A 23110-nucleotide genomic window follows, 5' to 3' on the forward strand; every position below is an offset into this window, starting at 1 on the left:
CAGTCTGCAACGTCATGTGCCCCGCTAATACTGAGGCGAGAGACTTCTTTTTTCTTTCTTTCTTTTTGCAGTCATTTTTTGCGCCGCCCCTCGCGTATCTCGACTGGTCGGTCTCGCTAGCAGATGATACTACGTGGCCAATGAAGAGTCGTCTTCCAATGTGACGTCACGAGACGCCGCATTGGGACATTAAACTCGCCTGGTCCTATACTACTGAGGTTCGTCCTTGGAAGAAATACCGTCTGAACTTCTTCTTTCGTTCAGTACACTCCGCGACCTTGAAGGATGTGTGTTTTATATATTGTTTGTCTTGAAACATTCCAAAGACCGCATGCGGACTAGTGGCTGTAAGTGCTTACCTGACTTCCAAGCAGTTTTCCTCGAAGCGAAACGCTAGTGCTGCTCACCAAGTACACCTGGAAGACACGTGTACATGTACACCGAGCTACATGCATTATACAAACGGCAAACAGACTGCCAAACGTGTGAAATGTTCTGGAAAGGGCTGAAGCTACGTTGTGCAGAAACATGGAAAGTTTATAAAATAAAGAAATAGCTTTTTTTTGTCACAATAAATGGCAATATATTATTGGTTAAGGGGGACAGCTCACTGCCACACTAGAAACCTCTTATATCGTCATCCTCAATAATTTTGACTATGTAACTTGTTAACTAAGGAATGTACAAGTTCGGCACTATGACAACATACGTTCTTTTTGATGTTTTCACATCGTTGCGTTGCTAGAAACAGGGTCGCCCCAATATAACGCGACAAAATGGCTGTCGAAATAAAAGCAGATTTCTCACACACCCGCCTTCACCCTTGCCCTTAAATACGAGGGAGCACAAAAGCTGCTACTTTGCAGATTTGGTGGCGGAGCCATAAAAGTGACCCCGAAATCTGTCTTTCTCTCAGGGGGTCATTTCGTCGCTCTAAATCAGGTCGATAATTTCTCCGAAAACAACGCAACACAAAAGGAATTATCATTGCTCGTTCAGAATTAAAATGTTCATTAGACGATATTAATTAAGACAACGCCGTATGAAGTCGCCAGTGTGGCCCCACTTGGCCTACAATACATCGCCATTTATTCGAATTGCCAAACGGGGACCTTTTCCTATTTTGTGAAATGCTCTTGATAATTTGCACAGATACCCTCAATGTCGAAGTGTCTTACAACAGTGTCACAATTCGATGAAGCTTTAAATTTCGTGTGTCTTCGTGTAATCTCTTACCTCCCCTTTGTAGGTGTTCCCCCTAGGAGCGCCCGTTGCTATGACGACGTCTTCGTCCCTGAAAAACCGTCCGCTGGTCACTGAATAACCTAGAGGAATAGAATATAAGCACGGGGGTAATTATAAATGTAATCATCTTCATATTTTTCACAGTTATAATCACCATCATGAGGCAACACACACATTCATAGCTAAAAATTACTCACTGTGGCAAAAATAACTGGGCTACAGTTATAGCTACATGGAGTCACGAGACACCGCACGGAAAAAGATGAATGCTTTTTTTAAGTTTTATATTATGATCAGAATGTGTTGAATAAACATTCGGATACACGCTACAATACAACCATGATACAATACTCTACAAGCAACAGTGATACTAATACAACTTCTGATACTGGTTCAACCTCTGATACTAATTCAACACCACTAAGGATATTCGTGCATCATAATGGCCTCGTGATGCAGAAATAGCATTGCCAAATTCCAGTAATCCCAGAAGTCGACAATGGTATTTCTGGCTGACTTTTCAGACGAATGTCGGCACAGTACCCCTGAAGTCGGCCCAGGACGCATGCTAATCCCCCCTCGCTACTTCCTGTTGTACCCTCTCCATCTGTCCATGCCTGTACCTCGCTCATAGCCACAGTTGCTTCGCGGCGCTAACACGAAACGAGATCTTATCGAAGACCACAAACCAACACAGAAAACTATGTAAGTTTTCTGTAACCTTCTAAATTTAACCAGCGATTTTTAACCACGAGCCTATGTTTCAGCCTTTCATCTCGTATCGCTTCTTGACTACTACACGTGTGTTCTCGGTTCCTTCTTACGTCGGGTTTGCACACGGCTCGCGCAAAGGAGCGCCAGCCAATCGTGGGCGTTCCGTTCGGTGCGCGGTGACGTCGTCAGTGACGTAAGTCAAGTTCATCCGCACAGCACTCCTACACCACCGCTCGCCCTCGCATAACGTCAGGGGTATCGCTCGGCTTCGTAAAACTTTGGTGCTTCGTTAACATCGGGAAGCTTTAGTGCGGCACACGTACTCGCTTTGCGTACACATGGAAATAGCGGGTCCATACTGCGCATGTGCACAACGTGGCTGTGCGGGTAGCGCGTGCGCAGAGCGAACCTGCTTGAGTTCCTTGAGTACGAAAGTCGACTGCGAACGCTAGACGCAAAACCCTATTACAGTGAGTTTTAGCGCATCCTATGTACGCTATCCCTTACGTACCCCAATAACGACAGCGTACAATACATTAAAACTCACTAATATCTCGTGGAAAAAAATACGATCCCTTGCCAAACCTAAAACTTCGGTTTAGCATTAGGGAACATCTCTTGCATTAAATAAAACGCGAGAAAAGATCGGTCGTTGTCACTTTGAGGTAAAATCGAACCGGCCTCGGTGGCTCAGTCACTAGCGTGTTCGCCTACTGATCCCGAGATTGCGGGTTCGAACCCGGCCGAGGACGCCAGCAACTTGGTGGCAGGGTACAAGTTGCTTAGACACGCCGTCTTCCGCGAGGGACGTTAAATACCAGGTGCCGTGTGATGAGCTTTCATCGCACGTTAATGAACCTTCAGGTGGGCAAAAGCAATCCACAGACCGACCGCTGTGGCGTCGCTCATGATCTCAGTTGTCTCGCGACGTAAACCCCCCAATTATATAGGTAAAATCGAGCGACTTTGAGTAAAATGAATCACTTTGATTAAGTTTACCTATGTATGATCCTTGATGTCGTCCGACAGAAGAGGCCACCGAAAACCTGTCCAGCATAGAGCGGTATCGAACCAAGGTACCTGTTGCGTAAAATATTATATTGAGTCTGCACTCTTAAAAATGAACTTCACCGCATAGCACGCTCCCATAGCCAACCATCATCTCGAATGATATCGTTGTTGAAAACGGAAGGCGGAGCCCATTTTGTGTCCATTATGCACAGCACAAAATAGACTCCGACTTGCGTTTTCAACAAATCAGGGGCGAGAACGTTGTCATTTGGGATGTGGGTTGGTTAGGAGCGTGCTATGTAGTGAAGTTCATTTTTAAGAGCGTATGATCACTTACCTTTCCAGTTAAGAAACCCTGGAGTGCCGAGAATGAGATCGCCTTTCTGTTCAATGAGAACGCATCATAATTTTGTTACTACACACAAAAGTCACTTGAGAAGTTCAAGAAGCTTAAAGGGACTATGAAACGATTTTTTTCTTCGTTTCGTTCGAAAGAAGACATTTTTCTGAGTCTAGAACCGAAATTTTACTTTCGTCGCGCGAGCGGATTTCTCGGGAGCGAATTTAGACGGAGCGGCGAAGGGAGGACAGCTGGCGCCACGCCGTGGCGAGCTGCCGAGCGGAGACACAACGGGTAACTTGACGCGACCACGGCCGGCTCAGCAACACGTCATCGTGACGTGTTGCCGAGCCGAGGAATCCCGCCAGGAGCATGCGCCGTAGGATCCCGCGTATGCGTTCATCGGGAGTGGAAATCTCCATGACAGCAGCTTTCGCGCGATCGGCAGATTTCGGCAGTGGCGGCAGCCACAGCGCGAGCTCGCTGCATTACTTGCCATTGTGCAACACCGGTGACGTAACGGAAACCGAAGTGCGGTCCGTACAGTTATACCATCGGGAGGGAAATATGCGCGGGAGAGGAGGAACGCGGAAGAGACATTTCCAGCGCGCGCTCCTCGCAGAGTGGAGCGATTTCGTCCGGAAAAATTTGTGGCATATTAGTTTCTCTGCGGGAAGAACAGTTTCCATCGAAAAAAAGTATGGGCGTTCGGGAAATTTCATAGTCCCTTTAAGCAATAGGCACTCAGTCACTCAGCGTACAGTGTGTCTATGAGAACAGAAACCATGGATGTGATTTATTGGATCACGCACACACTCCTATAAAATGGGGGGGGGGGTTGTTGGCCGCACACGTGGGCATCCGTCAGGAAGCACACACTCTTAGAAATGAGGTGGTGGTGGTGGTGGTGATGGCGATAGGGCTTGCCGTTGTCGGCCTCACGTATGTGGGCAACGTCACGACTGACGCCCTGGGGGAATGTGCATCCTGGGCCGACTTCTAAGGGAACTGTGCCGACTCTTAGAAATGAACTTCACAGCATAGCACGCCCTTAGCCAATCATAATCTCGAATGATACCATCATCTGCCCTGATTTGCCGAAAACGGGAGGCGTATGGACGCCATTTTTATGACAATTATGAACCGCATAAGTGTCACAGAAAAGGCGTACGCCTACCCTTTCGAACAAATCAGTGCGCATAGCGATATCATTCGAGATAATGGTTGGCTAGGAGCGTGCTATGCGGTGAAGTTCATTGCGGTGAGTGCAGGGGGATTTTTAAACTCGACTGTGTGTGTGGGGGGGGGGGGAGCTGTCGGCAGCGTAGCACCCAGTATGCCAATAGCATCGCGGATGACTACGCTGTGTCCCCCGATAAGCTGGGAAAGGGGGTGCACACATGTTTATCTATCAACTTTCCTTCCAATCGGAAGATAAAACGATACATTTCTGAATGTTGGTTGGCCTAGAACGCTTCATGCAACGAAGAGGGCTACCTGTTACTGCCTAAAAACCTGCTCTCTAATCACGACTATAGCCAAAAAAAAAAAAAAAGGAAGAAGAAAGTTGGAGGGTGGGAAGGAAAAAATGATGGTGGTGGTGGTGAAAGGGAACTTATGCAGTACATATTTGGTACAAAAAAGGCGTACGCCTCCTGTATTCAACAAATCAGGGGCGAGAACGATGTCATTGGGATGATGGTAGACTAGGAGTGTGTTATACGGTGAAGTTCAGTTTTAAGAATGCGCCGCACGCGTTCCGCTGCACACCACAGTGTTGAGATTTGCTTCCCGTCTACACTCTAAAAACAGAACTTCACCGCATAGCACACTCTCAGCCAACAACCGTCCAGAATGACATCGTTCTGCCCCCTCATTGGTTAAAACTAGGAAGAGTATGCACCGTTTTGTGACTCTTATGCAGTTATCTCAAATTGTATCAAAAAGAACCACGCCCCTCGCTTTCTACGAAATCGGGAGTGGTGACGGTATCATTCTGTGCAATGGTTGGTTTCAGCGTGCAATGTGCTGAAGTTTTGTCTTTAGTACACTCTTAAAAATGAACTTCACCACATAGCACGCTCCTAGCCAACCACCATCCCGAATGACAACGTTCTCGCCCCTTAGATTTGTTGAAAACGGGAGGAGGAGCCTATTTTGTGCCGTGCATAATGGACACAAAATAGGCTCCTCCTCCCGTTTTCAGCAAATCAGGGGCGAGAACGTTGTCATTCGGGATGATGGTTGGCTAAGAGCGTGCTATGTGGTGAAGTTCATTTCTAACAGTGTAGAGATGCGTGAGCTGTCTAACACTTAAAATAGAAACTCCACCACATAGCACACTCCTAGCCAACCAGCATTCCGAATGATACCATTCTGTATAATGATTCGTTCAAAACAGGGGGAGGAGCCTATCTGGGACATGCATAATGTGTTCGAGATAGGCGCCTACTCTCATTTTCAACAAATCAGTACACAGAATGATATCATTCGGAATGATGGTTGGCTCTCAGCGTGCTATGTGGTGAAGTTCTATTTTAACAGTGAAGTAGGACAAGGGACTACGCATCCCTCGAGCTTCTTCCTTTCCCTCTTTTCGAAGGCCGTGACCTCATTGGTTGGGCTTCAAATCAGGGGAGAAGCTAGTAGTATGTGCTGGACCATATTCTCGCAACAACGCGGATAGGCGTCGGATTGGTCCCCTCAAACGATCTGCCGCTATGATTGAACAAATCGTTTGCGGAGACCAATGAATGCACTCCGCCCTGCATTGTCGCGTTCTTGAGAGGTTGAGGGAAAGCATAAATTGCGGTTTCTTTCGCTCATGAAACACGAACGACGCAACCTATGAATCCCGTTCCTCTTGTATTGGTCTCAAGGTACCGACATCTTGCATTCCACGAGAAGGTTTTTGCACTTTAGTAACCACTGAAACGTAACTTGCTCTATAACCTTGCAGCACTGCTTAGCACCTACCTGTGTGAAGGTCGCGGAGAAGCCACTCTCCGCTGCGTAGTAGTAGTAGTCGTAAGAAACAACCTGTAGCGCTGAAATAACATCAAATACGTATCAGAAGGAATAAAAGTAAGGAAAAATCAATCATGGTCTTTAACAGTAACACTACGTCGCATCTACACGTCAGCAAACACACACCACAGAACTTTACCAACACAATAAACGTTCACAACAAACCGCAATACAGAACAATATCATTATGCAAGGCAGGATGTCATTCTGTTTCCTGATTTGTTGAAGATAAACAGCACATCCTGGTGCCGGATGTGCTGTCTGGGGTTTTTATTGATTTTCCAGAGCCACTGTCAGACATATGTTGGCACAGTTCCCTTAGAAGTCCGCCCAGGACAAACATTTCTCCTAGAGCGTTAGTACTGACGTTGCCCACCACCGTGAGGCCGACAATGAGGAACTCTCTCACCACACCACCCCCAAAATCGGTTTGTAGAATGCATGTGGTGAAGTTCCATTTTCAGAGGGTACGCTCCAGGGCAGAACACACACTCCTGAAACAGATTCCTCCTGGACTCCAGCTCCTCTGTTCACGAGCGATGTGCCTTCTGGTATTGGGCAATGTTACTCGGAGGCGCATAGAGCATCTTGGGCCGACTTCACAGGAAACTGTGCCGACAGTACTTCAACACATAACTCGAGGAAGGCCAACCATTGTAGAGAATGATACCGTTATCACCCCTGAGTTGCGGAACGCTTGGGGCGAATGCCTCTTTATGGCAATTAACGTAACTGTATGCGTATATATATATATCACAAAAAGGCGTTCGTCCCCTGTTTTCAACAAATCAGGAGAGAGGGCGATGTCATTCAGGATGATGGCCGACTAGGAGTGCGCTTTATGCGGTACAGTTCTGTCTGAAGAGGCCTGTCTCGTCACCACTGCCACTTGTGTTTTAAGAGTGCAGGAGAAAAAGAAAGTCACAGGTTGTGCTACGAGGGCTTTGGGAACCTTTCCCGCGTTGAGGACATGCTAGCCCGTAAATCTTAAACCTACTACTACTAATAGTAATAATCAGAAGAAGAAGAAGAATTAATTATCATTAGTAGTAGTTATTAGTAGTGGTGTTATAAACAATAATAATGATAGCACAAAAGACGTGGAAATCAATGTTGGAGGGAAAAGAAAAAGAGCAAAAAATACAGAGGTTTCAAAGTCATGTGTGAGCAATATCGTCCTTACTTCTTTTAACGAGTGGCAGAAGCTTCTTCAGTGGTTTCAAATCCCGATCAAGGACGTAGCACACTCCGTTGGCGAGATGAACGCCTTGCCACTTTTGGTTCTTCCACAATGGGCCGCACACCTAAACGACGGATCAAAGCATCAGACTACCCATCAACGTAACCGAACAACCGTGAGCACATCCAAGCAACACACACCACAGTCCTGCCTCCTGGCGTTGATTCGAGAGTCATGCCTAAGGTCATGTTGTCTTTCAGGTCGTAGTACCTCAACGCCTCGTCGATACTCGGTGTATCACGGTTTCCTAAAGTGGAAAAGGATTAGGTTGGAGTGAAAGGTTTGCGTTAGCGGTCGCGCGAAATCAGTGGTCAAAGAGAGAAACTGTCTTTGCATGCACGGGTGCACAATCCATGGCAAAGGTCACGCACGCACAGTGGTCATCAAACTAAACCGTAACAGGCAAGCTTGTGATCTGCGCAGAAGCACCTCGCGCGTTAGGGTTAAGTCTTGCAGTCGTTGTACGAGTTCATCAATTACGAGGAATGAGAAGAGAATTTTACGGAAGCTATAACTTAGTCTAATCGGTTCCGATAGATGTACGGCAAATTCGGGTGGTCATTTTGTGGCAAACTTTTTTTTTGCCCGATCCCCAGCAGTCATGTTCGCTTGGTCAGAGTGCAGCAATCTCGTATGTTCGTGTGGCCCACATCATCATCATCATCCATTCATCTATGTTGTTGTTGTTGTTTCCGAGCGCCAGGAATTTGCCAGCTATACCACTTTTTTCCGCCCGGCCTCGATACAACCGGGCAGCGGGTTGCCCAACTATATTCGATGTCGTCATATGTGCACTGCGACAGCGACGAGGGCCCGCATTGGCCCGCACGCCGAAGTTCACGTGGGTTAGCAGACGGCGAACGCCGAAGTCGAGCGACCGCGATGCCGCCAGCACTCATGTTCAGGTGGCAACGTTCACGTGATCCAATGCGGGCGCCAGATTAGCAATTTCCGAGCGCTGGGGCGCGTTACCACGAAACGACCATTCCGTGAACTTGGTGTTAATCGCCCACCCTGTTTCGCCAAAGCGGGATAGTGATATTAGGATTGTGGGTCAACGACATAAGGAATACTTTACCACCACGTTCGACGACCACTTCACTGCACTGGCGACCATTTTCAAGCAGGGGACATCGGAAGACAGCCCCCGGTTGATAGATACTCCTCCATTGCTGCAGGGAGGAGTTCGCACGGATGGCTCCCACCAAGGCGTGGCTGCAGGAAAAGTGCACACTTTATCAGTGGTCAGTGACATGTGACCATATGCGAAGGAAAGTATGTTTTAGGTTCACAGGTGTTCTTAGCCAGACATGAGAATGTTTTTTGGGTGAAGAAGTTGGAAGGCAAGGTTGGTTAAGGTGGTAGTAAATACACGTGAAACGTGGTATCGTGGCGAAACACGTGATATACACACCACGTGAGACATGCGTCATTTCATTCTAGTTCGAGCAAGCACAGGAAGACGTTTCCGTCCCCCGTCTTCCGAGTCTATATTTGTGCTTCTTCAAGCTCAAGGAAATCATGCCTGTGGTGGTGGTGACGGCGATGGAACTGCTTGCCGTAGCCGGCAATGACTATCGCGGGGGATAGTACGTCCTGGGCCGACTTCACAGGAAACTGCTGACGTTTGTCTTCAAGCGACTGAGGAAGACCCAGGGGAAACGCACACAGCACAGCCCAGACAGCACAGCCTGCGCCCAGATTCGAACCCAGGTCACCTCCCAGTCTCAGCGTGGAATGCCATCATCGTAAGAAATGAACTTCACCACATATAACGCTCCTATAGTCAACCATCACCCCGAATGACATCGTTCTCGCCCCTGATGTGTTGAAAACGGGAGGCGGAGCCTATTCCGTGCCGTGCATAATGATCACAAAATAGGCTCCTCCCGTGTTTCAACAAATCTAGGGCGAGAACGTTGTCATTCGGGATGATGGTTGGCTAGGAGCGTGCTATGTGGTGAAGTTCATTTTTAAGAGTGTAGGTACGATGATGGCCGCAGGAGCGGTTGGGAGGAACTATGCCTTTGTCATCTTTCTTGTGATTTCAATGAAGTGTGTATTCCACAAACAGGAAGCGAGACAAAGAATGAGAACACCGAGAGAGACGAAGCATATGTATCAGCGGCGGTGTACTACACTCTTAAAAATGAACTTCACCTCATAGCACGTTCCTAGCCAACCATAATCTCGAATGATATCGTTATCTGCCCCGATTTGTTGAAAACGGGAGGCGTACGCCTTTTCTGTGACAATTATGAACAGCATAAGTGTCACAGAAAAGGCGTACGCCCCCCGCTTTCAACAAATCAGGTCAGATAACGATATCATTCGAGATGACGGTTGGCTAGGAGCGTGCTATGCAGTGAAGTTCATTTTTAAGAGTGTAGCTCCACTTCTCCCTTCGGAGCAGGTAGCAAGTGACATGAGGGTGGTGTCACATGACATGCTCGCTTCGGTCCTTCTCGTCATTTCTCTTTTCGGCGAGGGTAGGGTGTGACATCAGAGCGGTATGACGTGATGCGCTTGCTTCAGTCCCTCTCTACACTTCGCTTTTCCGAGCAAATGGTGAATGATATTGCTGATTGCAAGTGATATTGCACAAGATACGCTTCAGTCCATCTTTCCGTTTCTTTGTTCGAGTGGGCAGTGAGCGACATCAGAGCGGTATCACATGATACCCTCCATTCTGTCCCTTTCTCCAACTCCTCCCCCCCCCCCCACACACACACGGTGTGATACCGTCGAGTGATGCCCTTTCATTCCTCTCTCCCCCAAGCTGCGTTGGTAGCTGTTGCCATCTGTAGGACGGGACAAGCGCTATGTTTGCCCATATCACGGTTCAAAAACAGTATTGCCTCACACTAAAAACGAAGAGCAGGCCCTCACTACTTTGTCCCCCTCCCCGGCGAACATTAGAGCGCGGACTTGAAGGGAGACAGCAACAGATGTTGTGGCCTTATTTGGCCATTCTCAGCAGTGCGCAATGTGTTATGTATGAGACGTTATGCTACTGCAGTGTAGCAGGCCCTCGAGTCTGCTTCGACGCACCAGTGACAGTACCGTTGTATTGTGAACTATATAATGCGACAAGCGCAAGCTTTCCCATGTCACGTTTCACATACGACTGGATTCCCTTGAGCCTAAAGAATTCACAAACAACACACGTAACAAAGATAAAGAGAACAGAACGCAAAATTTACACAATGGGAATTGATGTTCTAAGGCTAGAAAACATATAAAGGACAAATACATACAAAGCCTCAAGTGCCTAGGAAATTAATTATGAAAGAAGGAAGTCACTGCAAGGAATTCCTGCAGCTGGCTAACTTTTTCAGCGGCTTTCCTCTTTTTTTTATCATCACGAAAAATGTTTACTTCAAATTCTCGATCTCGTTTATTACGAGGGTTACCTTTTTTTTTTTTTTGGCAATAAAAACTATGTTATTCCTATGTTTGTTTGGTCACATTCTGGAACTACTAAGTGAGGGAATAACTGCGCGGCGCGAACGGCACATCAAACTGCGTAGATAATAGGAAAACTTGGCTGAGATGCCCGAATCCGGCATTTCTGCGTGTCTATTTGATATAGGGATGGAACGACATTTTCTGTGATCGATTTTATCGGTGCCTTCGGAAAGTATCGATATTGTTCCCGCGAATATCGATATATGTACATCGATAAAGTACAGATTTCTCAATCGATGTTCATCAATATTCAAAGCCCGATATACTCAAAAGTTCGAAGGCCAATATTTCTCGACAACGTTCAAAATTACGATATTTCTCCACTACGCTCTTAAAAATGAACTTCACCGCATAGCACACTCCTAGCCAACCATCAACTCTAATGATATCGCTATGTGCCCTGATTTGCTCAAACCAGTAGGCGTGCGCCTTTTTTGTGACACCTATGCTGTTCATAATTGTCACAAAAATGGCGTACGCCCCCCGTTTTCAGCAAATCAGGGCAGATAACGATATCATTCGAGATGATGGTTGGCTACGAGCGTGCTATGCGGTGAAGTTCATTTTTAAGAGGTACCCGGGTTCGAATCCCGGTGCCGGCTGTGCTGTCTGGGGTTTTTCCTGGGTTTTCCTCAGACGCTTTCAGACATATGTCGGCACAGTTCCCCTAGAAGTCGGCCCAGGACGCACATTTCCCCTGGGCGTCAGTCGTGACGTTGCCCACATACGTGAGGCCGACAACGGCAAGCCCTTTCACCATCACCACCACCACCATCATTTTTAAGAGTGTATAATGGCCAAAATCACCCTCGGAGACATTGCCTTTTATGGGGCTACCCGATGGCGAAATACTGCAGGGACGAAACGCTGACATCCTTGTTTATCTACGGCTTCAAAGTACACGTACACGCGTGAGAAACTTGAAGAATAAACGAACTAAGAAATGCAATTAAAAGCAAAAGCTTCAAACATGACTAGCTTGTCAACTTGTTCGGCAAATATCCGGCGCCAGTGTTCCGCGAAGTGCTCCGGTTGCACTGGGAAAACCAGGTAATACGGAAGAGATTGAATAGTTTAATCTTTGTACTGCGCATGGCGTTCCTGTTACAGGAAGTCTGAATTACAGTTTGACATACTGAGTGTGTGATGTGTGCTGTGCGTGCCCCCAGCGAATACGACTTTTTTTATTCTCACTTTGTTCGAAACTTTTGAACTGCCATGTTGAACTCCATTATCATCTCTGTTCTTCTCTCGTTATCATCTCTTTCTTTTTCATCATCATCTCATCATCTGCTTGTACTTTCTATGTGTAAGTGTACTGGGGTAGCCAGTTCGACTTCGTCGAAACTCACATCCCCATTTTTTTCCCCCTTTATCGCATCACATCACAGGGTGACCTTCGTGTGCAGACGTGAGTTTTGATTTCAAATATATGCCTCACAATGTGACATTCTCGTTTTTTTTTAAATTCACAAATTTAAATAAGCTATTATTTTGTACTTGTAACGCATGTATGCTCTAATATTTGCTTTTCATGTAATTCAGGACACGCAGGTGCATTTCAAACAACAATCTCCATCCCAAGTACTCCTTTTTTTGTTCTATCAATCAACGAACAACTTCCGGCATCTTATTTTAAAATTTTCTTCCCCATGCATGCTACCTACAACCAACTCGATGAAGAAAAAGTGTTGTCTTTCCCAGGGGTTCGTGCTTTTCTCTTTCAGGACGTTCGACAAAATCCCTTCAATGGCGCGCACAGCACTTTACACGCATAAGGTTAGTACCACGGACATTTCTAACGCTGTCCCCTCGTTAAAACGGAGCCTCACCACATGGCACGCTCCTAGCCAACCGCAATTCCAAATGATGTCATTTTGTCTCCTGATTTGTCAAAATTACTTTTACGTTAGAAGTTCTATTTCAGGAGTGTGTAAATGGTCACTGAAGGGCGCAGGCTTCGCCTCACGTCGTGAATGATAACGCTTTCGTGGCTCGTAGTATAGTCGCCGTTGAGGCTGTTTTGTGGTGAAGACCCCTTTTCAGAATGTGGACCGGAAAACTACAGCTGCTAGCAGCCGGATAGAGTGAAGTACAGGGAGTGCCAATTTGATGATAGAAATGGTTATCCAGACTACCCATCTGATATTTTTCTTAAATTCTGCGTTAGCGCCGCGAAGCAACCGCGGCTATGAGCGGCGTACAGATGTGGACAGATGGAGAGGGGACAGGTGGTTTTAGGCTGCGTCCTGGGCCGAAATTCGTTTGGAAAGTCCTCGGAAAACCCAGGGAAAACCTCAGACAGCACACCCGGTGGATTCGAGCCCATCAGCACCTAGCCTTATTCAGCACGACCATGGCCACCACTGGTCCCATCCCATAATAGAGTAGCAGCAGAGCAGCAGGATAAAGCGCTTAAGGGTCCCTACATATTACGCGTGTCCATCCCATACAGTGTCTTTGCATGTCCTGGAACCCTCTCATATTTATTTCATTTATTTGCGAATCTTACCGGCAGTAAGTCATGACACTTATTTGCACGCAAAGTACGCAAGCTTCGAAGAATACAAATGCGTCCGACCTAATTCCATCACTGCTTCAAACAGTAGTCGGCATTCGCGAAACCCTCCATGCCGCGGATATCCCACTCCAGTTACGTGAAGAACTACGTGAATACCAAAAATGACGCGTTTCCGTCTTGTGTTTCCGATCCGGTCGCGTGCCCTCGCGGATGCCATGTTCGTTTTTTTTACGCACACGGAGGACGTGTCGCGGCGGAGCCGGACCTCCGCCCAGAAAGATTGCATAGATCAAGGCCGTTCGTTTCGCAAAACAGAAGACCAGAAGCGTTGTGGTACACAACTTCATTACGTGACTCATTATATATCACACACAAGAAAACTGGTGGCGCCCGCCTTTTCTGTAAGACTTCACATGTACGCAAAGTCGTCGACAAGCCAGGACACAGAACTGCTGATTGGCCGGGAGAGTGTTATGCGGTGAAGTTCTACGCACATTCCCCCAGGGGCGTAAGTCGTGACGTTGCCCACCTCTCTGTGAGCCCGACAACGGCGAGACATTTCACCACTACCACCATCTGTGCATATGCTGTGGCGCGTGAAACTACCGTGGACACTGCAGGAATTGTATGCTGGATGATGTCCTGTATATCCCAGAGGCCCTTTCACGGAAGGACAGCCAAAAACTCGCAGTATCGTCTGCTTTCTCCGGTTGTCTGGACACGCCCAAAAGACAATGAGACTAAAAGTTTCTTTGCTCGGACTTCTCCAACTCTGGCGGTGACCCGCCTACATCTTAACTTTCGGCTGTCATCACTCCTATACATCCGTTACCATATACTATATCACCTCATCCTGGCAACAGTCGCGATGCAGCCCACATAAGTGAGGCCGACAACGGCAAGCCGGTCTCCTCACCGCAATTTGTTTTTAGAGTGAAGGTCTTATCTGCTTCGCATAATGGGTCTGCCAATTGTCAGCATGAAAAGGAATTTTAAACAATTGTATACCAACAGAAACCTCCTAGAAAGCCGGACAGCCACCATGTTGCTTCGCCAGATAACACCGCCGTGAACCGACCGTCGTTCAGAATGATATCTGTGGTTCTGTAACTGATGATTTCTTGATTGATTGATTTGTCTCGGCAATACCGCCTTCATGTCACTCACTACCCGCTCCGGAAGGAGAAGTGGAGAGAGGGATTTAAATGAAGGCATCAAACGCTGATATATGCTTCGTCTCTCTCCACTTCCTGTTTGTGCAATACACTCTGCATTGAAATGACGCGAATGATGACAAAGGCATGGTCCCTTCCATCCAGCTCCCGGGACCCAGTGGGTAGGATGATGTCATTCTACGCCGATGCTGGAAGGTGACCTGGATTCGAATCCCAGGGGGCCGGTTGTTCTGTCTGGGTGTTTTCCCCGGGTCTTCCACAGACGGGGCGCTTTAAGACAAATGTCGGCACAGTTCCCGGTGAAGTCGCCCCCGCCGTGTCGCCGTCCTGGGCCGACTTTAGGAGAACTGTTCGTGAACATTCGTCTGTCTGGAAAGCCTGCCGAAAAACACAGGAAAGGCCTCAGACAGCACAGCCGGTGGCGGGATTCGAACCCAGGTCCCCTCCCAGTCTCGGTCGTCCCAGCCATCGTGCTACGGGGGCCTCGTTATTGCGCTATTCTCGCCACATCTGCCGATCCCCGTCCACGAGCCGTCCTGCTACGAGACGGAGCAGTACGACATTATATGATGACAACGAGGAGACCCGAAAACAGGGGAAAATTAACAGATAACAATTTCCAGTGAACTGGTACCGCACTTGCGTGAATGTAACGGTTGTGAACCCATTTTCTCTCAGACTGATGTACCGTGTGAAGATAGGGACTTATGGCGTAGCTTGCTTATATACCCAAGCAGCACAACACCTTGGCAAAATATTGGACCAAGATTGACCAATATTGGGCCAGTATTGCCAATATCGATCCAATATTGTGCCAAGATGTTGTGTTGCTTGGGCACGGAGCCATTGGAGACAGCTACACGTGGCGATTGCGTCAGCAAGCCATCCTAGTGCCCATTCCTCCAATCCGGAGGCTTTTGTGTATGTAACCGTGTGTTCACACGAGCGACATCCTGATGGAATATTCTAGTGGAAGAAAAAGCGAAAACACTGCTCACAGAGACGAAGTTCCTTCCCGTGTCATGTTGGGCATTCACAGGGTGCGGAATATATAGGGAGTGGCGTACTGCGCATTTAGCAGACGGCACTTAGCAGACGATACCGTCAGCGTGTTTTCCTGTCGTCTGCTACGGAATACCTTGTAGCTGTGTAGCAGGATATTCCCCACGGTCAGCAGTGTACATGAAGACACGAGGTTGAGTGCTCACGCGACAGCAGAAAGCTATGACGATTTTCGCATCTTCCGCTTCTGGGGAAATGTCGCTCGTGTGAATACACGGTAAAGCGTGGTGTGCCATTAAAATTCGTTGGTATGTCAAAGAAATTGTTGTCTGTCAATTTTCTCCTGTCTCGAGTCTCCTCCCTGTCATTATGAACCAGCTAGCCTGCACCCGTTCACTGTTATCGATTATATGACGAGAAACGTGAATAAAAATCGTGAATTATTTTTATTACATCCACGCGCTTAAGCCCACCACCCTTGTACATCGCACGCTTGCATAATAAGATTCAGAACGACCAGCATGTCATTCGCGCTGCCTCACACCTCGATACGAGACATGACGGCACCTGAATCCATTACTCGTCGCCATTTATGGAGATCTCTGTATCCACCCACGCGGTGAGCTCACAGATTCCATGCCCTCACTGCGTACCCATATGCCCCCGCTTCCGTTCGCAGTTATGAAGAGCTTCCTCCAAATGGATCTTATCGCGACGACCCCAATTTAAGAGAATCACTGCGCAGCTCAGCTGCGGGAAAGCGAGAGAAAAAAGGATGCAGTGAGATGAGTGAAATGTGAGAATTAGGAGGAAGGTGAACTGATGCCCCTTTCTCTGACACAATGTTTACCGCTCTATGTACGGTTGGCGGCTTTATGAGTCAGGATGTGACGAGGCTATGTTGCTGTGTGGTGACAGCTGTGAGGAGAGGCGTTCCGGTGGGTCCAGAAGGGCGACATCCTGTTACCTATAGAGGCCGGGACATCTAGCCGTGGGAACAGTGAAGTTGTGAAATAAAAGTTACGCTACTTTAAAAGGAATGTACAGATACGACGAATATACAACCACGCAACATATCTGGACTACAAATGTCACTACGCTACGACGAATATTTAGCCAGGACGCCCACGAATGTTGTGCCTATACAACAAGAAGCATGTCGGTATTGTTTTTTTTTGCCACCTTTCTGCAATGTGGTAATAGTATTCCGTTAATAGGTATCAACGTGTCAAAATCTGAGTTAATATTAGTGTTGAAGGTTTTATCTTGTCATGTTATCAGTGATACCTCCGACGGCAGGTGAGAACGCTAAAATTTTCTGACTGGTTCTTTACGTTAAAGGCAGAAAAAGAGGCTCTGTAATTTCTATAACTCCCTCGGGCGCACATTTATAACCAAACTTTAAATGAAAATGAGCCGAGTAAGGATTTGCTAATATTTGAACTTTTCGAATACTGAGTCCACCGAGTCCAGGACGTATATAAACGTCCTGTTGTATGACTACTCTTTAATATGATGAAGTGCAATCTCTGCGCGAAAGTCTGGTTCGTGCTAATTGTAATGACGTGTTCCTACCCGTTTTACCTTCCCTCGGTGTAGTTACAGTTAACAGGACTTTGGCGTTGCTTTTTAGTTCTCGTATTGTGTTGTTACATACGAAAAGGCCAATAGAAAATGTCACAAGTAAAAACATTTTGATTGGCAAACTCGAAGTACGGAAAAGAAACGTACATTTGCACAGCTACTATGACACACAGAACTGACTAGGCTACATAAAAAACACCACCGTCATCTAAAATTGTTTAAAAGGTGTATCCTAGCAACATTAAAAGGCATATTGGCCGTATAGTGGTTCTTCATTTACACGGCCATCCTTGTTCGCACGTCGTATGTACGTCACTGTCACAGGTACGTATTTTATTTTGTTGTTCATAATATGCTTATCTACAGACGGTATTTTTTTTTCCCTACCAGATATGCGTTACTTATACATTATATACTGTGAATGTTTGAGTTTATATACATTATATACTAGTTTGCATCGTCATATTTATCGATTGCATTATACTGTATTGTAATATATACGTATACGTTCTAAGAACAGCCGGGTTCTGATGGCATTTATGTAATACGTGTATATGTACTACGAATTATTATTTTTGTATTTTTATATATAAAACAAAACAGTGCAACACGTTCTAGAACAACACCGTTCTCAATGTTATAGTTCATTCTCCTGATTCGTTGAAAATGGGAGGCATATATATTTTTCGCACTTATGATGCGCTCGTGTTAATTGTAACAAAAGGGCGTGTGCACCACTCTCGTCCCAAATAAGACTCATCGTTATAGCGATGAGTCTGCCACTCGACGCATCTGTTGGCACAGTGCGATGCGGTGAAGTTTCGTTTTTAGTGTGCCTCGTTTCAACTTATTTTACATTAACACTGCTTGTACTACGCTACGAAAACAAATACAACAAAAATAAATCTTCACTGCACAACATGTTCTGCGTCAATCAGAATGCTCCGAATGGTGCACTTATCAGTTGTGATTTGAGGGGAGGGCAGGGCGTACGCCTTTTTGGCAGGCGTACGCGACAACCAACGTATACCCTAAATTGTCATAAAAAGGTGTACGTTCCCCATTAAGAAAAACTAGAAAGGCAAACAACATCATTTTGTATGGCGGTTGCTTCCGAACGCCTATTTTGTTCTCCTTTTAGAGTGTTATTTAGAAACGATTTTAGCGTCTTAAAGGGGGACTAAAGTGCAAAATATTCTCTTTGCGGAATGAAATATGCCGTTACCTTGACATGAAAATAAAAGGAACGTCGGTCGTGATTTATGAACGATAAAAAAACGCAATTTACGCTTTCTCTCTTCTCAAAAAAGCCGACAATGCGGAACGGGCTCTCGTTGGTTCTCCCAAAACAACTTATCCAATCATCGCAGGAGATCGTTTGAACAGACCAATCCGAGGCCTCTCCGCGTTGTCGCGCTTCTTGAGAAGGAGAGAGCGGACACATTGCGGTTTCTTTCGCTCATAAATCACGAAAGACTGAACGTATGAATTCCGTTCCTTTTATTTCGCTATCAGATGACTGCATCTTTAATTTCTTTGCCCAACGGCACGTTTAAAAAAAAATTGGCGGCTTAGTGCCCGTGCAGTTCTAGTTTCTTACTGGGCCTTCCTGCCACCGTAACTTGTACACTAAAGGAAATAGAGACATTAAATTAATTTGAACGTTACACAATAGAATGTATCAGATGAAGGCGTAATGATTCCGGTGTTCCGATGTGTCAGCGCCGAACAATAGCGCGACTGCCGATGCATGACACAAGGACATGCATCTCATGAATAACAGACTCAAAATCATCGTGAATCACGCGCAAGGCGTAGTCACAGAACCGGAGAGTGACTAAAAGAGCGGTCTGCTTCTCGTTGGTAAAACACTGCGGCTAAACAAGGTCTGTCAACAGCGGACTGCGGAAAGTGCAATTTCACGAAACAACGCGTTAACGCAAGAGAAGGTCAAACCAATGATCCGTAATGTATAATGTCAGCACACTTCAAAGGATCACGGAACGTGTTCACGATAACGATTGCTAAAATACGATAAGCCTGATTCCCGCGAAGTAGCTCACATCACGTTAGTAATCTTTGATTTGAGAGTTGGGCTTATAGTACGGCTCTCGTCAAAGTTAACTTGAACGCGGCTTCCAGTCTACGAAGCGGGGAGAGAGCCGGTCTGTCACAGTGCCTATCAGGAAGCAGCGTCTTCGTAACGACGGTCACCCCCTCTAATTGTATATAGATGACCAAAGCACCCTCCGCCGTTATTTCTACTGAGCACCACTATAGGGTACGCAGGCGGGAATGGCGTTCAAGTCGACTCTCGTGCGAGCTGTACGTTGCAGTTGTAGTGATATGACAGTCGTCAATCATCTGGATGGCGAGTTTTTTCAGAACTGCCACACTCTAAGAAAAAAGAAAGAGAGATAGAGAGCAATCTTACTCCTTTTGGGGACTAAATGCATTGCCACAAAACATATAGTCCCCTTCGGGAATAAATGAATGTCAGAGCGGAGACTGCATTTCACGCTCTGTTCTAAGGGTCTCAGGCACTACATTATTCGTGTGCATGCATGAAAAATACTCTGAATCAAACGTCGACCGTGATAAATCGAGTGATATAAAATCTTGCGACATATAGATAGGGCACATTTGCAAAGAAAGAAGCGTTGTTTTACTCTTTGTGGGTGGAAAATTTCCAAGTTGACTGAGTTATACAGCGTTATATGCCATCAAATTGACCAAGAGCACACATTCACGAGAGAGTAATTGCAATCTAGGGGACTATAGAAGCTGCAATTACTCCCAATTTTAGTCCTTTTTCTCTTAGAGTGCACCACAACCGCGTAACGTCCGCGTGAACAACTCACGGTCTACAAGAACCGCAGGCCATAATGTTAAAAATTCATCCGTCCGCGCATATGTCATTAAGGTACGTTTCTAATACTTTGCTTTTTCAGGCTCTGTCATTGTTAGATGCTGATAAGTGACGTCACAACCCGCTTGATATGCATTCTGACATCTGTGTCCCGAGACTGTCTTTTGAAACCGCTACCTTGGAACAGCTAATCGAGCATCTTACCACCTGAACTGTACATGCTAAGAATAAAAATATAATGTAGAAAAAATACAAGAGTCTCCAGACTGAATCGAGATCGGAATCATGTTGTGCAAGAGAAAGTCGATCAGACACCGCGTTGGGCTCCATCGAGAAAATACTGCAACAGCCCATAGTAGCCGTGAATGCTTTAGTAACGTCTCCGGTGTGCTCACTGCGGATAGAACGATATCGATATATTTTTTTTTAAATCGACGTTCTCGATATCTTATGGACGTATGTATCAATATTTTTTTCTATCTGTTGGATAGGTTGTCGCGTGGCACCCGCAACCTTATGTCATACCAAGGACGATAGAATACTGATATTGTCACGTTAGCGTCGATATCCGATCGTTATTTTCTCGAAAATATCGATATGTTGCTAATATACCAATAAAGTACCTATTTTTACAACCCCGATACTCGTCTATTATATGTAAAACAGGTATGACAGTTTTGTCTACTGAGCACGTTAACTTTATATGCGAATATAGTTACACAATTTCTAGTTACTTTCAGCGTTGGTGAGCAAATTGGGCTGTTAGCTCAAAATCCGTGTACAATTTTAATTTAAATTCGTTTGTATGGTTACTGTGTAAATATTGCTTTCAGATTATGTGTGGTACATCACATCAGATGGTCAGATATATCCATCCCTCACACAAAACAGCGGTAGGCACCTCGAAAGATGATGATTATGTCGTGGATCTTGGAAATCCTCCTTTCCACTGAATTTGCGAGCAACTGAGCAGTACAAGATAAGCGTAAGGCAGCCGCAAAATTACATCTTCCTTCCTGATTACTTCTTTCTGAACAAGATAACCCCTAGACAGCAGCACTACGACAAGCAGAAATATGAAACACTCATAAAGAAGTCAAATCAACCGGTTAAGCCAAGTCAAAATTAAATCACATATCTACAAGTATACCACTAACACATATGCTGCGTCAGTAATCGGTCCGCACTTTTCTGCTGACCCCTCACACATGGCACACTCACCTTTTGCCTGTCCTGTCACGATGAAAAGCTACCGTGAAGCCAAAATCGCTGCCGGGAACCCCGTTCACGACGATCGGAAAGTCAGTGTCCACATTGTAACCCCACGACACGTCGTTGCAGTAAAGAAAAACACAGAGAAGGACAACACTGCACAGACCACACATGTTTGCTACACTTGTGTCCGCGGCACGACACAACAGGCAACTGGAAAGAAGCACATCACACTGCACGCATTCTTGACGGAGCGACCCCAAAATAATATCACAAAATCCGCCTTCCGTTAAACGTACCACATTTCCGTCGAATAACACCTTCCTGTCCCCGTAGGAACCGCCCGGTTGACAAGTTCGATGAAACGGAAACGTCACTGCTAGCAGACGACTACCTGCAACACGTGCGCACGCATACGGTCTGAATGAAACGCCACGCTGCAGACGATCGTCTGAATGAGTAACGGTCTTCCTCAGAAAGAGCCTCGACCGTTCGGCCGTCGAATATTAGTCTGCCGGTGACATTCTGCGTCATAAGGGCAGGTATTCCCCCACTTTCTTTTCGCGTACTGTGCTGTGTGATCCGCGATAACAGGTTTCCCAAGCGGGAACTGCTGGGAGGAAAAGTGTTTACGCGGACGGGCCACCGCAACTAGGGCAACTGCATGGCGATAGACGCCACGAACTTCTTAGAACCATCATATCGCTCATATCTTATAAGGGTTGCAATTTTGAATATGTTTTTCCTTTCCCCTCGTTGCGAGCGAATTAAATAGAATCGCCGAAAGACATGGTGGAGAATGTATAACCAATGAGGCATTCCATAGGGAGGAGCCTTTAGCAAGGTCGGTCTAACACGGTCACGAATATGCCTGAAGGAGGGCAGTGAACTACCTGGTGGTTAAAAAAAAAAAGACACAAACTCCAACGGCGCTTGTCCCTGTCAGAGTTCGAGGTAAGTCGTTACAAGTAACTCGCTACTGTAACGAAGTTATTTTTCTCTTTTTATTTCCTTTTTTTTTTTGTAACTTGCCACTTAACTCTGTACTTTTGCGCCGTGGTAACTTTCAGAGGAACTCGTTTCCTTTTCAGGTAACTTTGCCAAAGGAACTTAAGCCAAGTTCCAAGTTACTCTTAATTCGCTTTCTAGTCACGTCCACATATTTTCTTGCTTTCTCTCCGGTTCTTTCATGGCATTTTATGCCATAGCACGTGATATTCAATCAATGACAGTATTCTATTCAGGAAGTAAGAATCGCTGCTATTGAAACGAAGCTGAACCAATTGTGCCCACAGTGAGTAAGATACAAAGCGCTCGAATTGTTGGACATAAACGAAAATGATCTAAGCGTGCTGCACTCCTCCGCAGGCAACTCAACTGCTCAGGCGCGCTGCACCTGCGTAGTGCTATTTTGTGTCCGAAGGCTGTCCAGGCTGAATAAGTTCATTATTAACTTAGTTGCAATTTTCACACGGCAACTTAAGTCGTAACGAGTTCTTTTCGACGGGGAACTTCTCGATCTATGGTCTCTGCGTGCTACACAAATGCAGAGACCATAGAGATCTAAGAACAGAGATCTAAGATGACCACGCGCGGTGAGACGTTATATATATTCGGACGTCCCTGAAACCTTTCAGCCTTTTATACAATACTGCAGCCAAAAACTTGCAAAAAAGAAAAAAAAAAGAAACTCGTTTAAAAA

At 46.1% G+C, this 23110-nt stretch overlaps 1 protein-coding gene across 1 annotated transcript in view; it reads right to left on the minus strand.

The window, feature by feature from the left end:
• The window catches only part of LOC135366609 (integrin alpha-4-like), a 43839-nt gene extending 21768 nt beyond the window's left edge, over window positions 1-22071 (minus strand). Inside the window, exons 1-9 of the mRNA XM_064599390.1 lie at window positions 21418-22071; window positions 8656-8792; window positions 7718-7824; window positions 7521-7641; window positions 6287-6357; window positions 3308-3353; window positions 2959-3039; window positions 1237-1325; window positions 360-416 (exon numbers count right to left, since the gene is read on the minus strand). Coding sequence (XP_064455460.1) covers window positions 360-416; window positions 1237-1325; window positions 2959-3039; window positions 3308-3353; window positions 6287-6357; window positions 7521-7641; window positions 7718-7824; window positions 8656-8792; window positions 21418-21581 — 873 coding nt within the window. The 5' untranslated portion in view covers window positions 21582-22071. The remainder of the gene's footprint in view (window positions 1-359; window positions 417-1236; window positions 1326-2958; window positions 3040-3307; window positions 3354-6286; window positions 6358-7520; window positions 7642-7717; window positions 7825-8655; window positions 8793-21417) is intronic.
• Between the last annotated feature and the right edge of the window lie 1039 nt (window positions 22072-23110).

Source organism: Ornithodoros turicata, chromosome 8 (genome assembly GCF_037126465.1).
Source record: "Ornithodoros turicata isolate Travis chromosome 8, ASM3712646v1, whole genome shotgun sequence".
Lineage (NCBI taxonomy): Eukaryota > Metazoa > Arthropoda > Arachnida > Ixodida > Argasidae > Ornithodoros > Ornithodoros turicata.